Source organism: Schistocerca cancellata, chromosome 3 (assembly GCF_023864275.1).
Source record: "Schistocerca cancellata isolate TAMUIC-IGC-003103 chromosome 3, iqSchCanc2.1, whole genome shotgun sequence".
NCBI lineage: Eukaryota > Metazoa > Arthropoda > Insecta > Orthoptera > Acrididae > Schistocerca > Schistocerca cancellata.
In genome coordinates, this window is record NC_064628.1 from 624,972,509 (window position 1) to 624,989,734 (window position 17,226).

General features: G+C 38.6%; 2 protein-coding genes across 6 annotated transcripts in view; one reads left to right on the forward strand and one right to left on the reverse strand.

The window, feature by feature from the left end:
* Positions 1-9,058, reverse strand: part of LOC126175540 (DNA replication factor Cdt1) — a 101,085-nt gene extending 92,027 nt beyond the window's left edge. Inside the window, exons 1-2 of the mRNA XM_049922375.1 lie at positions 8,599-9,058; positions 5,912-6,004 (exon numbers count right to left, since the gene is read on the reverse strand). Coding sequence (XP_049778332.1) covers positions 5,912-6,004; positions 8,599-8,976 — 471 coding nt within the window. The 5' untranslated portion in view covers positions 8,977-9,058. The remainder of the gene's footprint in view (positions 1-5,911; positions 6,005-8,598) is intronic.
* LOC126175541 (D-aspartate oxidase) overlaps positions 1-17,226 on the forward strand; it is a 257,569-nt gene that overhangs the window by 95,873 nt on the left and 144,470 nt on the right. The window contains exons 1-2 of one of the 5 annotated variants that reach the window (XR_007535592.1): positions 9,305-11,820; positions 16,124-16,168. The exons of 1 other annotated variant lie outside the window; for it this stretch is intronic. The gene's annotated coding sequence lies outside the window, so the exon portion shown is untranslated. Of the gene's footprint in view, positions 1-9,115; positions 9,219-9,304; positions 11,821-16,123; positions 16,169-17,226 lie in introns of those variants that run through there. 3 more of the 5 variants (XM_049922379.1, XM_049922383.1, XM_049922378.1) reach the window with 3 other exon arrangements.

A 17,226-nucleotide genomic window follows, 5' to 3' on the forward strand; every position in this document is an offset into this window, starting at 1 on the left:
TAGCTTTGGCAATTTATTGGAAAGCTTTTACTGCAATTACTGCAATACAGCCTGCTTTCAAACGCTAACTCATGAAATGTGTTACTTTTCAATCATTTCATTTATTTATTCCACGTATAATTGTAAGAAGTATCTCTGCAGTAAAAATAAATTTCGTTTGTAGACTTATGGAAGCTGATCTGCCACTGTGATCTACAGCTACAATTGGCTGTGGGGTGAAAGCACTTTGTGTACAGCACTCCAGCTTCTGCTAGTCAGCAGCAAACACACCCTCAGACACTTCACCAAAGAAACAGCATTGTCAATTCCATGACACTTAAATCAACAAACATTGTAACATCACCAGCAACATTTGTTGTCCAACAATAAAATTATTTATGAGGCTGCCTGTTCTATCGTAAGAACGGGCAATCTTACTTGATCTGGACACCACTCAGACACAGCACAGGCCATCTGGCTGGGCAGCTGTTGTTGACAGTACCAATGCACCAGAATCACAAGCAACCACTACTAGGCATACACAAAGAGGTAGCAGCTCAGACATCAGAAGTGTCATCCCTATGTTGTCAGGGATCTCAACCAAAAGGTTACGAAACGACCCCACTACAGGGACTGGCTACTGTGCTGGCTAAATACCGTTAAAGGACAACAGTGTCGGGGAAAAGATGGAAGAGGCAGGAAGGCCACATGCCAGAGATAGTAAGCAAGCTGTTTTCTCCCAGTTAGTTCACACTATCGAGACAAAATTAGGGAGAGGAGGTCAAATCCTAAAGGGGGACCAAAATTACGAAAAGAAAAGGTGACGAAAAACAAGAGTAACAGAACTGTATGAGATAGCAGAAAGCAAGAGGATAGCTGGGCCCACATAAACAAGGACACCGAAAGAGGGAAAAGAGGAGGCAAAAGGGAAGAAACAAGGACAGCGAGGGAGAAGCACAGGAAAGGGAATGCAGCCTGCAGAGGAAGAAAGGGCCACAACAGCTCAGGTCCCACATGTGTCACAGATGAACTCACAAAAGAGCCGTGCGCATCATTGTGGGCATTGCCCTTTTGACAGCCGAATGTGTTTCATTTAGTATCTCTGTATTTATACCTCTATGCATCACTGTATATACAGGATGGCCCAGGAGGAGTCCTTAGTATTCAGGAATATGACAGGAATGATCATTAAAAGCAAAAGAATCTAGTAAATATGGGCTCTAAAATGCATTCGTTAAAAGCTATGAGCACTCCATCTTTGATACTATGAAAAAATCTCTTCTACTAAAGGCCCTTTACTTACCTTATTTTGTGAAATAGTGGCACAGACAATGCAAGAATAAATGTTCACTACACATGGGTTCTAAAGAGCACTCCTTAAGTGATATGAGCACTTTTTTATCTTTGCTAAAGTGAAAATCATCGGTTCCACTGAACAAGCACTCACAGATCATACGGTATGCATTTTGGAGCCCACATTTATTGGACAATGAGGTGGGTTGGGTACGGGGGAGGGAGGGGGGGGGGTGAGAGGCAGGAAGCAGGGTTGGGTGTGGGTAGCTACCTGCTCACAGGGAGGCAGCCGGTTTAATGTCTAGGAATGAGGGAGGGGTCTACTTTGTCACAGAACCTTTGTCATCTCTGACTTTAAGCCGTCCATTCAGCTCAGAATGGGGGAGCCACCATCAGTTCTGAGGACACTGCAGCAGACAGAGTTTTGTTTAAATTCCATTGAGAATAGGGGGTGGTCTCAATTTCTCACAAGTTGCTGGAACGGACCAAGTAGAGCTCGGAGCTCAGGTGATAAACATCTTCAAATGTGTGTCACAATCTGCAGCTAGTGGCATGTTTGGCCCTGCTCCAAAGCACTACCCATTTACACTTACCCAGCACACAGTTTTAATCTGCCAGGGAGTTTCATATATGCGCACACTCCACTGTAGAGTGGAAGTTCATTCTGAAAATGGCTGGCTAGTAGCCAAAACATTAAGCTTCCAAACAAAGTGTACTGATTCTGGCCTTGAGGGAGTCAGACAGTGACTTTTAATGCAACAACCATTCTAAAGCTCAGTCCTCATTGACCAATGGAGAGATATACACTGAGAATTACTAGAAGAGACAAGAAAAAAAAGGATCAGGTAAAAAACTTAAGTGGAAATGAAATGATGGTGGACAGTACATTTGTATAGGTGAATGGATGGTCAGATAGACCAAAGAAGTTCTTTGCTCGATTTCAAGTAATGAGAACAGGCCAAGATGATGACCCAATATAATGTGAGACATTTATATCGGAAAATGTTCCTTACAGTGTTATAGTGTATTTCTAGAAATGATAGATTGTGATTTTACTACACTGCAGATTCAGTACTGCTTAATGTGACAGGAAATATTGTGGTGTTAGCAATTGTCGTATAATACAGGTTTATCGGTTGTCAGGCTGTTCTATACCCCCGCCGGCGAAACATTGCACTTGACAGTTCGCTTTTTGCTAGTTAGGTTGGCTATACTGTAATAGCGACGTTGCAACAGCAGCCTCTATACACACAGCAGACGATACAGATTTCCGTCCCGTCTCGTAAATGCAAGCGATTGAGTAATTTCAGTGTATATAAAAACTCGTTTTTAGTTGTACTACAATGACAGGAAGTAAGCAACCGTATAATAATGCATGTAAAATCATAACAATGCGCACCAATTCGATAACGGAGCAAAGAAATACAAAAAACAAGCATCTGACGACTGGTACTTTAAAATCAATAATGTACGTAGTTTACAAAATAAATAATAACCGAGATTGCAATAAATAACCAATATTAGTAATTTTTCACTCACCAATTTACAGCGATAATGGCGCAATTCTATCCAGCTCGCCATCGTCACTGTTGTCCGATTCATCGCCAAAACCGTCTTCATCGTCGTCATCAGCAAGACAAATCATTAATTGTTCATGGCCACTGATAATGCCTTCTATTGTCTGTGCTGCTCGTATAAGCTTCTCGACGTGCTCTACTTTTTTTCTCCATGAGGCTGCATCCACAGTCACAAGAGCTTCACGCAACAGCTTTTCCACCTCTGTTATTGTAAAGGACTTCTTGTTGTTCCTTACATACATTTTTACATCACTCCATATTAACTCAATAGGGTTGAAATGGCAGTGATATGGCGGCAGCCTTATTACAGTATGACCCTGCTCCTTGGCAATTTCGTCTACTACATATGTAGGTGTCTTAGGCTTATTTTCTTTAACAAGAGAATATAACAGAACCTTTGTCATACTCATATCCGCTGCAATATTTCGAGCCTGTAACCACTGCACCATAACTTCTTTCCGATCATTTGTGGTTGGGGCTTTGTTCTGTATCACCGAATGATATGGAGCATTGTCCATTACAATTGTTGTAGGGACAGGAAATTGTTTTAAAAGGTTCCTGAACCACTCAACAAATCGTGTGTGATCCATATCTTCATGGTAATCACCAGTCTTTTTTGATCTAAAAACTAAATGTGCGTCAGGGACAAAACCACTAGAGGAGCCTGCATGGACCACAATTAATCTAGCTCCTCTTCCCGTCGGCTGATGGCCGCTACTGCTGGGTGTGTTATCCATCCAACATTTACTTACAGCTTCCCCGGCATTAACCCACGTTTCGTCTAGCCAAATTATGGAATGAATGTCTCTGCCCACAATTTTGTGCAAGAAAATGCTACGCGCGGTAACAATATGTGCCCTCTCTAACAGTACTTTGCGTCCGTCTAGCGTTTTGTAACGGAAACCCATGTTTTTTAGCACAATTTTTAGTGATGTTTTACCACCCCTAAAGAGTTCACTTTCTTTTAAAGAGATTAATAACTTAGCTACAGTCGGATACTCTTTTCTGCTGTAGTAAGCATAAACATGCCTACAAATTGCATCAGTCTGGAAAGAATCTGAATCTGTGATAGGACTAGGTCGCTTTTTCTTCTTTCCTGGGGTTCATAAAAATGTATTATTTGATCCAGACAGCTCGGAATCATTACGGCTCACTTCAGTATCTTCCAAGTTTTGTAGTAATACTCCTTTACTTACTACGGTTCTTGCACTAGTACCAAGAGTTTTCGACGTACGTTCCACCACTTTGTCGGCAGGAATTGATGGCTGTCCATGAATGCTTACGTAGTTTTTCTCCTGCTCGTAAAACTCACGAGTTCTGCATAGTAACTCCAGTGCCTGGCTGTTTAGGGGCACCCCTCGACGCAAAGGATTGTCACTGGGTGAACGAAGTCTTTTCCGTGGCATTTTCCAAGTATGTACACTCACAACGTAACAAAAGTCACAACGATATAGCACACAGTACAACGAAAACGCGTGGTAAACAACATACAATCCACGATGTATACACATCCACTAAACAAAGCCGGCAACGCGGGAACTTTGAAGTCACAGCACGTGAGTAACAGCTGTGCTCACTGCGCTGTGATTGGCTGGCGCCCCACGCTGAACGCCCAGCGCCTATCGTTCTTCACTTGTTACTCCGTTACGCTGCCAACTTCATACGCAAACGTCAAGTGCAATGTTTCAGCGGCCCGGGTATAGAAAGATTACAGTTTCCCGGGCATAAATTTGGTTTTGGTACTGTGATCAAGGTGGATGCAACCCTTTGCAGAACATTGTTGAAATAAAGTCTACAATTTATTCAGTATCTCTTCCTCACACAGCACTTACTGAGCTACAGCAAGGAACCATTTTAACACCATGGCACAGAGATTCTTCCACAAGTCAAAGCATTAAACAAACTTTGTTACAATATGCTCCCAGAAATTCATCCCTGATTCACATAAGCAGATCATCCTCCTCCTCTCCCCCCCCCCCCCCTCCTGCTGCTGCACAACTTAATCCTTGCAGTACTTAATCACTTGTTTAGGAGAAGAGGGAAAATGTGGAATTTACAGTTCAAAAAGATGTTGTCTCCAAGAGTTGTCTTCTCAAACTTCACAGTTTGTGGGGCGAAACACAGTCTAACATGCAATTAAAGAGTAACAAATACTACAGTTGTGTTAGTATGGCTGTACAACAATGGCTTCAACTGGGGAGATGACGACTATGTCGGTTCAATCCTATGCTGTTAATAGTCGCTTCTAACAGCTAATTTCAGAGTTGTTTCCTAAATAAATTTTATTCAACTTTAGTAATGCCATCAATATGTAAAAAATAGATTACATTTATATAATGCAGTAAGTCAATTAACACAAACAGATGTGAAGTTCTGTGAACATGCAATGTTATAGATGGAATCAAAGTTTAATAAACTTTAATGTTTATTTTCTGTTTTTCCCATGCAAAGACTACACTATTAGTCTATGGCATATTATAGTTATTTTTGCTGTTTGTCCAACAGGGTTTCTTCACCGAGTCCGAATATTTTTTCTAATGTAAATGGAAAGAAAATCTACTCACCAAGTGGCAGCATGGAAAAAACTAAGTCACCCAGATCTGGGTGACTTCTCAACTGTACCCTTTTCCTTAAACCTTTCCAGTCCTTTTCCTTCACCCCTCTTCCTTCCCATTCAACTGTTGTGCCAAAAGGAGGAGCCACTGGCTCTGAAAGCTTGTAAAAGTTAAATCCTTCCCCTGCTGCCACTTGGCAAGTAGATTTTTTACCTTTCCATTTACTTTATATTATCAATAGGTGATTATTTTTGTTGAATATTTTTTCTGTTTATTCCCTGATAAGGATATGGGCTCATATGGAAAAACGTCTTCAAGACACAAAATTTACCAGTAACAATTATTGATAATTTTCAAAAACAGAAAGTAGGACATGATAGTTGAGGAAGGAACAAATACTACTCCTGTCCGCCTATGTCGTAATGAAACAAGGTATTTTTACAGTCATTATCAAATAAATTATATGAATGTGGATTTCAACACAAAGATCTGTTGATATCAGCATACCTGCAACACCACAAATTCTCCAGCTTCTGGAGAAATACCCTGGTTGAGCTGTGAGCTTCCATTCTCTGATGGTTTACTTTCAAGCAAAGTTTCCTGTAATCACAAGCAAACGATTTAGAAATCTAGAACTTAAAATTCACACAAAAAGATCTCTATGATTGCAAGAACATGTAAAATCCTATACTAACTAGTCACCATCTTTCTCACAATATGAAAAGCGAATTAGGTAGTTTTATCTGCAACACAAGAGATACACCAAGAATGTAATCAAATATTTCTTCTCTTGTTTTATTTTAAGTAGACCAACTGTGTGTGTGTGTGTGTGTGTGTGTGTGTGTGTGTGTGTGTGTGTGTCAAGACGAGTTAGCCATCATAACGGTATGAGAAACAGAAACAATAAGATCCATAGAGGAACTACACGAAATCGCAGCCAAGACAGGACAACAGATATCACACAAGAAAAACATAGTTCATGAGCACCCAAAAAAACACATCACTACACACAAAATATGGGACAATACACAGAACAGAAAATTTCAAGTACCTAGGAGAAACAATACAGATTACAGGAAGGAATAAGGTATCTAATGAAGAGAGAAGAGTGAAACTAGAGAAGGCCAACAAACTGACTTTGAATCACTAAAATATGAAAGCTACCTCACAAAAGGCCAAGCTACGATACTATGAGATGGTGGTGCTACCAGAAGCACTGTGTGCAGCCGAAACCACAGTAGTACAAGGACAGACACGAATCAAACAGATAGAGAAGATGGAACAAAAAAATACTCAGAAAAATAGTCGGTGCAACACAAAAAGATGGGGTATGGATAAAGAGACCAACTGAAAAACTATACGAACACACAGAGAAAATAACATACCAAATCAGGAAATGAAGACTACAGTTTTATGAACACCTCAGCAGAATGGCACCACATAGGATAACGAGACAGACCTTGGACTTGGTCAGCACAAGGAGAAACAACAAATGGATGAATGAAGTAACAAATGACATGGAACAACTCAACATCACACAGGAAACAATACAAAACAAAACACTCCTTAGGAACTGATCAGAAGGAAAAAAACTACAAGAGACACCACACAGCAAACGAAGACAACAGACTGAACAGAGACAACAAGAACATAGCCAGAAGATGAAAGAACACTGAGTGAACAGGAAAAAGGAGAAGCCGAAGGGACCAAAGGACCTCTGAATCAGCAAAGTTATCAACATCTAACTGACTAATACACACACACTTTTTCTGTTATAGGGCCTATAGGCTCCAGTTACATGCATCAAACTGCAGGAACAATACATAGCTCACTGAGGGAAATAAACTTTCTCCTAATTCTAATTTTCCCCCCTCTATTATAACACAAAGGAGGCCTCTTATTGAAGTTTGCGGAGAAAGAAATGACAACTTTAAGGTTTGTTAATAACATCTTAATTCTGTCAGATACAACAAATTACTTAAGTGGATGGGTCATACAACTAATGGACAGACACCAAATCAAATTGATAAGAAAACAGCTACTTTACAACATAACTTGATCAAAAGAAAGGATATTTTGATAGGGTGTAATAGAGGAATAGTTACCATTTGTGCAAACTATGTTGATACTTTGTGTGATGGCTGTTGGGAGCAACTGTAAATGGGAGATGCCTTTACAGTACTCCCAACAGCCACTGTGTCAAATGCAAACTTAATTTGTGCGTAAAGTAGTGCAATTTGGTGATCACAGGAAGGTTATACCAGATATAGGTTGCAAGAGTAATGTAGAAATGAAAAACTTACAAAAGTTAGATTAACATGGAGAGCTGCATCAAACCAGTCTTCACACTGATTACTACAACATTCATCTGATATGAGATACAATAAAAACTTGGTTCCATTTAAACTGCAGGATTGGGTGGAGACACATTTGTAGTAAGTGGAGTTAGCATACAATGGCAATCCAATCAAAATCTCTAGCCAATGCAGAGCAAACTGTTGATAACTATGACTGAATAATGACACAAATGGTATCTGGTTGATGTATAACAAACTAGACTAAACTTACAACAACAACAGAAAGACTTGCTGTTGAGTTAAATGGTGAACACAAATGGTTCACGTAAAGAGCATCACGATTGGAGGGGTATGCTGTCAGCAAGTGAAGAAATATGTAGGATTTGGGAGCACAGTTACATACGTTAAGGTAAAGCTTAAAGTCAACAAGACCACATCTGCATGCCTAATGGACATATTTGGGACTATAATGTTACAATTACGCCTTCAGCTATGGTTTGTTACAATGCTAATGAATGTGGAAACACTAAAGACATAATTTCTAAACGTTTATGACATATCTTACGAAACTTTGCAAAATGTCTAATGTTAAAAATAGCACAAGAAAATCATTTTTTTCCCACGCTAGACACTTTGGAAAATGTAACCCTTTAGAGACAATTGTAAATTGTGGCTGAAGAAATCATCCCACGTCTGTGGGGCACAACCGCAAAGTGTCATTAATTTACTTAATACAACGCTTCTTCTTGAATGTGGCTGAAGGCTTCCCAAAAGCTATGCAACACTTTCAGTGTATATTTCTAGCACTAAACACATCACAAGTTAAAAGTAAACTGCAGTTCAAACACAGTACAATAAAAAGGTCAGTAAAACAGCTACAATGATTAACGATTATACCTGTGTCTCACTTTTCTCGACGATTGGAAACTTCTTGTTTGCATTTTGAAACGATTCTCTGATATCACAATTAAATGAAACTCTTTTTTCTGGGAGCGTCTTCTTTCCACAACGTCTGATGTTTGACTTATTTTTTTGTTCACCCAAAGTGCTTTTTTGCACAGGATTCTGGCTGTCCGAAGAACATTTCAATATAATTTTCCTGTTACTGTTTTCTCCATCAGCTTTAGCGTCACCTCGTAGTATCGTTTTGCATGAATCGTTTTGTAAGTTTTCGTTTCGTTTATCAATAATAAGAACTTTAGACTGCGTTTTAACATCATCTGCTGTATGTCTTTTGCGTTTGATAAAGTAATTTGTAATTGCACTCTGTGACATTTTTATTTTGAAATCTCACACACTACAAACACTACACTTCACACTCACTCTCCCGCCACTGCACAGTTCACGATATACCGCGTTTCCGGTTTATACTACAGCGCATCCAGTGGCAATACTATAATCAGGTGATGTAGCCTTTTGTTAAAGTTATGTTGGCAAAAATGATAATTTACATAAAACAAATATTCAACGAAAAGATGCACGCGCTCATACAATTACTGTTAATCAATTAAAAACAGGTAGTAATCTTCAGAACTAATTGCTACACGCAGTGGAAGTTGGTAGCATTTACTGCTTTCCTTTTTTTTATGCACTGTTGAATTTTCTTTGGAAAAATTGCTACTTGTAATGTTTCTAGCAATGGCGATGTCAGTGTCTCTGTGTTTGAGGGTAGTGAAGTTACGTTGTGAAGTGCCTCCTAAATAATAGTGTGTGATAAACGTCTCCAGGTGTAGTAAATGAAGTCCAGTATGCTATTTAACCATATGATCATTGTGTTCATTGCGTCAGAGGGAATATCTAGGGTTTTGTTGTCACCGGCCGCCATGCTCAAACAATAACGATCGTAGTTTGAGGGATGTGTGTCAAATATTTGTATGTTTAAATTTGAGAAACATAAGTTGAAGCGTTGCTATGAATTCGAAAACTGATGTGAATCGGAGAGTATTTGCTATTAAAGCTAAAAAGAAACGCCCGAAACCTGGTAAAAGAAAAGGAAAAAATGAAAGAGATGGAAGAGCATACTCAAATAAAGTAGAACCATCTCATTCGTCTTCAAACGAAACTATAGAAGATGAAGATGATTATTTCAGCTCCGACGATGATGAGCAGGAGGATCCTGCAGATTATTGCAAAGGTGGTTACCATCCAGTTAAAATAGGTGATTTGTTTAACGGAAGGTATCGTGTCACACGAAAGTTAGGCTGGGGTCATTTTTCAACTGTATGGCTTTGTTGGGATCTGTATGACAAGAAATTTGTGGCACTGAAAGTTGTGAAGAGTGCTTCACATTTCACGGAGACTGCCTTAGATGAAATAAAACTGTTGAAAGTCGTGCGGGAAAGTGATGTTAACGATCCTAAACGAAACAAAACAGTACAACTCTTGGACGATTTTAAAATAAGCGGTGTTAATGGAACACACGTGTGTATGGTATTCGAAGTTCTTGGTCATAATCTGTTAAAATTAATCATCAGAAGTAACTACCATGGCATTCCAACAGAGAATGTAAAATCTATTATTCGACAAGTATTAGAAGGTTTGGACTACTTACATACCAAATGTAAAATTATTCATACTGATATAAAACCTGAAAACGTTTTGGTATGTGTAGACGAAAATTATATTAGGAGACTTGCCTGCGAGGCTACAGAACTTCATACAATGGGCCTTAAACTGCCTGTATCATTAGTCAGCACTGCACCAAGGGAGGAACCGGATCCAAATGTAAAAATGTCAAAAAATAAGAAGAAGAAATTAAAAAAGAAAGCAAAGCGCCAGACTGAACTGCTGAGAAAGCAAATGGAACAGATCGAAGAGACTGAAGAACAGAAGAGGAGAGAAATGGCACTGGAATTAGAGTGCCAGTCACCAGAAGATAATAGAGAATCTGCTGAAACTCAGTCTGAGGTGTTTGATGAGGTGCATGATGAAGATGATGATGATGCCAGCTCAAAGGTAATAGACACTGCATATCAAAATGGGATAGATAAAAAAGAACACAGCAAGTCAATGGGAGATGGTGCTGCAGAAGAGACCTCAAGTTCTGATTCTCAGAAGCTGTGTAACTCAGAAAAATGTGATGAAGGAGCTGGTGAGAGTGGAACATGTCCTGTTAATAAAACAACAAGAAAGAAAGAAACAAAATCTGTAACTGGCAGACCATCCCGTCAATCTTCTGGGTATACATCATTTAGTCATGATGCAAAACCTGAACTGGACCCAGCATTTGTGGTGTGTGATATTGAAGTAAAAATAGCAGATTTAGGAAATGCTTGCTGGACTTACCGTCATTTCACAGAGGACATACAAACACGCCAGTATCGTTCATTGGAGGTCCTTCTGGGAGCTGGATATGGCACGTCTGCAGATATCTGGAGCACAGCATGCATGGCATTCGAACTTGCTACAGGGGATTATCTCTTTGAGCCACATTCAGGGGAAGACTATTCTCGTGATGAAGATCATTTGGCTCATATTATTGAACTTTTGGGTGAAATACCTCGAAGGATAGCTATGTCTGGCAAACATTCCCGCCAGTTCTTTAATAAAAAATGTGATTTGCGCCGAATCTCTGGTTTGAAACCGTGGGGACTTTTTGAAGTCTTAACTGAAAAATACGATTGGGACCCAAAGGAAGCAAGAGAATTCACAGCTTTTCTTCGCCCTATGCTGGACTTTGATCCAGAACGTCGTGCAACTGCTGCAGAATGCTTGAAACATCCCTGGCTAAATTAGTTTAACTCTCCGATTCGTTAGACATATAGCTCCAAAGACAATCTTAAAAATGTTTAGTGACGACATAGTAGCTAATTTAAAACTTGACTGGATCTTTTTACCTTGATATTAATTTCAGCAATTTTACTGTTTTGTGTTTCCTTCTGTAAATTTACAAGTATACAGAAAAGCAAATACCTTCACCTTTTTTTATGTATATTTAATAATTCTTTCGAAGTGTTGTGTTTTTAAATGTGTGCAAGTGATGCTGAATACCTGTGCAGAAAGTTTATACTTCATTAGACATTTTGGAAATACCGGTATGCATTGTGAACTTGAGTTTTTCCAAGCTTACCTTAAAACTGGAAAGAAAGCGATCGCCCATTAACATCTTTTAGATATTGTGTAAGTATACATATGTTTTTTCTTAAGAAAGATAGTTTTAGAGCTGAGACAGCACATTTGAAATTTGGTACTCTTCCGTAAACCAATTTTTTCTTTAAACAATAATTTTCTAGTTTGAAATTTTTGTGTAACAATATGTGGAGCCATTGATTTGTTGGTTGCGGGGTTCCTTTGAATGCCACCCAGTAATAATAAATTCCTAGTTATGGAACAGTGGTCTTAAGTTCAACCTGAAATTGAGTTGTTCTTGTCCTTTCCAAGACAGCTCTCATTTCAGTAACAGTATGAGGAATTGCAAAGGGTGCCTGTAGACCTATAATGCTGTGATTAGGCTATATTTTAACCTTATAGTTACTTTTTATTGCTATGCAATTTCTTCATACTTTAGATACTAATGCTAAGTATAAAATATGACTGTCAACTCTTTACAGGCCTCTGATTAAGATATAGCAATCATGATTTTTTCGGAATTAAATTCTTTTTTGTAGCAGTAAGGGTCTTTTTTCTGTTTTTTCGTGACCTTCAGTTTCCTCCTCATTACTACATTATCTGTGAATTTTTAATTCACTTGTAGTTTCTTCAGAAAAGATGGTTTAATATTTATCTGCTTTTCAATTACAATTACACAGTGCCTTCTCTTCTTATTTGCATATTTCATAGTTTGTGAGGTGTACATAATGGGCACCAAAATACTACTTGGATATTTGTTTGTTATGCTGTACAGATTTATTGAATTTATTTTTTCAGTTCAAGTTTTTATGATGAAAATATGTTGAACACAGAGCAAACATGGATATAGACATCAGGCTACACTACAGATCAGTACACGTTATCCACACCCTTTATTCCACTTTCACATTTGTAGGGTTTGTCAATCCATAACTAAATTGTCAGCTACCAATCTAACACATATCTCGTACTACAACTACACACAGTCTGACATCACATCAAGGTATTTAAAAATGGGGGTGGGGGTGGAGAAGAACTAGGGCGGAATCACACATCACGTACTGTTTCCTGGCATCTACTGATAGAATGAGGAAAAATCTAAATGTGAAGTCACTTTAGGAATGTTGCAAAAATTTGATTTCCTGGCATGTTTCCTGTTTCCTTGGATGCACATTACCAGCAGTTTCCACTCTTGTAGCCTAAGTGTTAATCAGCAGTGAGTGATGGCTTGAGAACACAGTGTTTTACCATTATTTTGCCTTCTCCTTTATGTACTACAACAGTCGTTTCCAATCACATTATCAGAAAGCATTTTGGAAAAATTGAACTTCCTTCATATTTCTCTGCTTTAATTTGTAATTTATTCTGTCCAAAATACAGGATTTCTTCACAACTTCAGCCACCAGGCCAAATAGCTGAAGAAATTTTATTAGAGACAACGCACTGTCTCCCATCATCGCCGACAGCCGAAAACTGTTGACCTTGTCAGTCATATCCACACCTAGAAAGACATAAACAAAGCGATTTACCAAAATTCACACATGAATAACAGAAAAAAACTACAATAACGTTGACATAATAAAACCAAAATCGTTAACTCACTGAAAAATATTCCGCTGAAAGCACAGTCACCACCAATACCACACACGTGCAATGCTACCATGCAAATGAATCCCATACGCCACATAACACACTAACCATAAACACACCACCATAGAGAACCACTGACCACAACAATATGCCACCTATAAATACGGCACACAGGCAAACTAAACCAAAAACATCACCTAACACATACACACACACACACCACCAGAGAGCACCACCAATCATATCAAAATGACACCTACAAACACGCCACTACCACAAACTAAACTCTGCGCCGTCGTGACGTCACACACCACAACAGTCTTACATCGCAGGTCAAAGCGGGTGGAATCGGACGCTTCGGTTAAGTCCCAAAATTAGTAGCATGCCCATATTTCCATTCATAGATCTTTACTCCAAATAATTTATCTCTATGAAAATGGCAGCAAGGGACAGGAAGGGACACCAGGTGCACTCAATGTATATGTCTGGGGGGCTTGAGTCAACTGTTGAAGAGGCTGTTCCAGCAGCCATTGAGGGAACAAGGTGCAACCAATGGCAGATTGTGACTTAAGTTGGAACAAATGATGTCTGTCTTGGGTCATTCCAGAGTTGGTTGAAATGGCCAGTATTGTATGTGTAGTTTGAATGAAGGCCACAATTTGTACCATTTTCCTGGAACCATTGTCCCCAGAACTGATCGTGGTGCTTGGGATCTGAGGCCATTGGAAGGATTGAATCAGACTTCAAAGGTTATATGACAAGTTAGGTTCAGACTCTCTGGACTTGCACCATAGGGATGAGAGCTGTAGGGTCCCCATAAATGGGCCAGGCATGCACTACACGCCAGTAGATGCTACTGAGGTAGCTGTGTGCAGGGTGCACACAAGGTTTTTTTTAGATTAGGCAACTCTCCATCCAATGCAAAAAACGATTGCTGTGGGAAACCCAGAAGTATCAGTGTTTGATAGAAATAAATGCCTCCCATCCGTTAGAGTATTAAAATCCTAATGGTAAACTGCTGAAGCATTCTCAACAAAGTGTCAGAGTTTAAAGCACTCACGAAAAGCAGTGAAGCTCATGTAATACTGGTACAGAAAGCTGGTTGGCACCAAAAATTAGTAGCACTGAGATTTCTGGAAAAAATTTAAATGTATATTGAAAGGATAGGGGTAATGGGAAACGGAGGTAGTGTATTTGTCGCAGAGGACAAGAAACTTGAATCCATCAAGATAGAAATTGAAGCTGTATGTGAGATTGTTTGGACATGACCCAGTATCAGGTGTGGGCAAAAAAGAATAAGATCCTTCTATTGCCCACCAGACTTATCTCCTGAGTAATTGAAAACTTTAGAGAAAACCTCATCTCACTTGTACGTAAGTTCCCTAATCATACTGTGATCATTGATGAGAAATTTAATCATCTCAGAATTCACTGGAAAAATTACAATTTTGTGGGTCAACGGAAGCATCAGATTCCACCCGTTGGCTTTGACCTGTGATGTAAAGCTGTTGTGGTGTGTGACATCGTGATGGAGCGGAGTTTAGTTTGTGAGAGTTGCGTATTTGTAGGTGTCATTTTGATGTGATCGGTGGTGCTCTCTGGTGGTGTGGATAGGAGCGGTATGGGAGTTGTTGTGAATGGTCGTTTCCGCCATATTGGTGATGTCATTGGTCAAAGCAGAGGGGTGAAATTGGATGCTTTAGTTATCCCAATTTTGTTAGTGGTGGACGTGATAAGACTTCCTGTGAAACTTTACTAAATGTCTTCTCTGAAAACTATTTGAAATAGATAGTGATGCAACTGTGGCAACAATGATTACCAAATTAGAAAGGACAACTAAAACAAGCAGAAACATATATATGTTCTGTAAACTAGATAAAAAATCAGTAGTGTGATATGTCATGAGGAATGTGATATTGCGTGATTTCATCTCAAATCATACAGGTCATGAATTTCTCTGGGAAAAATATATATTAGACCTCTATATCATAAATGTTAATAAATAATATATTTTCATTTCATCTGAATTTTTTGTAGATTGTAAGGTCTTTTCAAAAATGTATATTTTGATGATAACTCTTAAAACAGTAGAGGGGAGATTTCGTGGTGACTCATGTTACATTTTGGAAGCAGTGTTTTATTATGTTGCCTTTTTAGCAATCTAGAAACCTATATTTTCCTTTGTAACTCATCATTATATATTGTGCTATTCAGGCAAAGATCTTGAATTAATATTTAAGCAGGGAAGCGCATTAAAATTACAGGACAAGGATGTACTTTATGTAGTGACTCATATTACAAATGTGGGACATCCTATTGCTAATGTACATTTTAGATCAAAAGTGTCAGACTATTAGGGAGTATGGATCTGGTTTTTATCACAGAAAATGCATATTATGCTGGCAGTCAAATGACACAGTTACAGATTTCTAAAAATATTTATACCATGTAAAACATTGTAATAAATTGAAAAAAGCACATGACACAATGTTATGTGACTCATGTTACTTGCTACTTATTGTTGGAAAAACTTTATCCTGTGAGCAGAAAAATGAAAATGTGACATTATTTACCAAATAAGGTACTTATCATTAACATTTCACTTTGTAAACACTATGATAAATTATAATGGTATGACACCTAGGAAAATAAACTGTAATTTAGTTAAGTCAGTGAATTGAAATTATCCTCTTGCATTGACATCAGGTAGATTAGTTTTCTTATAATTTTGGCTGTGTGTACAGAATTTCATCACATTTTGCAGGCCCATTTCCAATAGTGACCAGCATGCTCCATTGCACTGATTGGGTAAGAATTTCCAAAAATTGCATGTACTTCTCCAGCATAGAATTTACCATCATATTCTACTTTGCACCAGCCTCCAGTTTTCACACTTTATATAGTTTCTTCAGTATGATGATCTGCAGCAGAGAAATTCTCTGGAGATAGTAGATATATTTGTAGTACTCCTTATCTTGTAGAGAAAGCAGTGAATGCTTTTTATGTTTAGTACTGATGATGCTGAAGAAAATATTTGAGCTTCTAACTAACTAGCCGGATTAACTCTTAAGCTGATTCCTTGAATTTCATCAGCAGACATATGAAAAATCTGCATAGTTGTGGTACTGGCAGCTGTCTGAGCAAAAGGTGATGAATCACCTACTGTGGATTTTCACTTCTTTACGCATTCCACACTTGCCATTTCACAACAGTACCAATTCCATCTATAGCTCCTTTACCATGGGGTGTAACAAAAAAGTTCCAATAGATTTCCATGTTGCGGAACAGTTGAAGTTTAGGTACAGCAACACTAATATATTTGTTTTTAAATTGTGAGGCAGGTCCGTCTAATCAGATTGAAGCTACCTTCACATTTTCAGGTATAACTAACACTGTCTTGCCAATGTAAGCAATCACAATATCCTTGGAATGGATTAAATTTTCTGAAACAGCAACAATTAGTTGATGAGAACCTAAATGCCACAGTGACAATACTACCTTGTGCTTGTGCCCAATGTGCACTTTGCACCTCATCTTGATAAACACAAGTGTAATTTTCAGCAAAATAAACATGCAGCATTGCAAATGGCTTAGAACTTTCGCTCAGAGCCATTTCCTTTTGCTGATGATAAGATGCAGGCTGAGTGCTCTTTGTATGTTAATGAAGAAGAAACTGAGGAATTAAGGAAATTATGTACTTCACTCTATCAGCTGTAGAGCCTTCTTTGACTTCAATAATTTTGAACCATTTTCTTACATCATTCAAAAATACCATGATAAATTCACAATTTCCGTCTCATCAATTTTATAGGCTTTGTTGAAACCTCTACCATTTTGGCATGTGTTACCTTCATTCCACCAACAAAG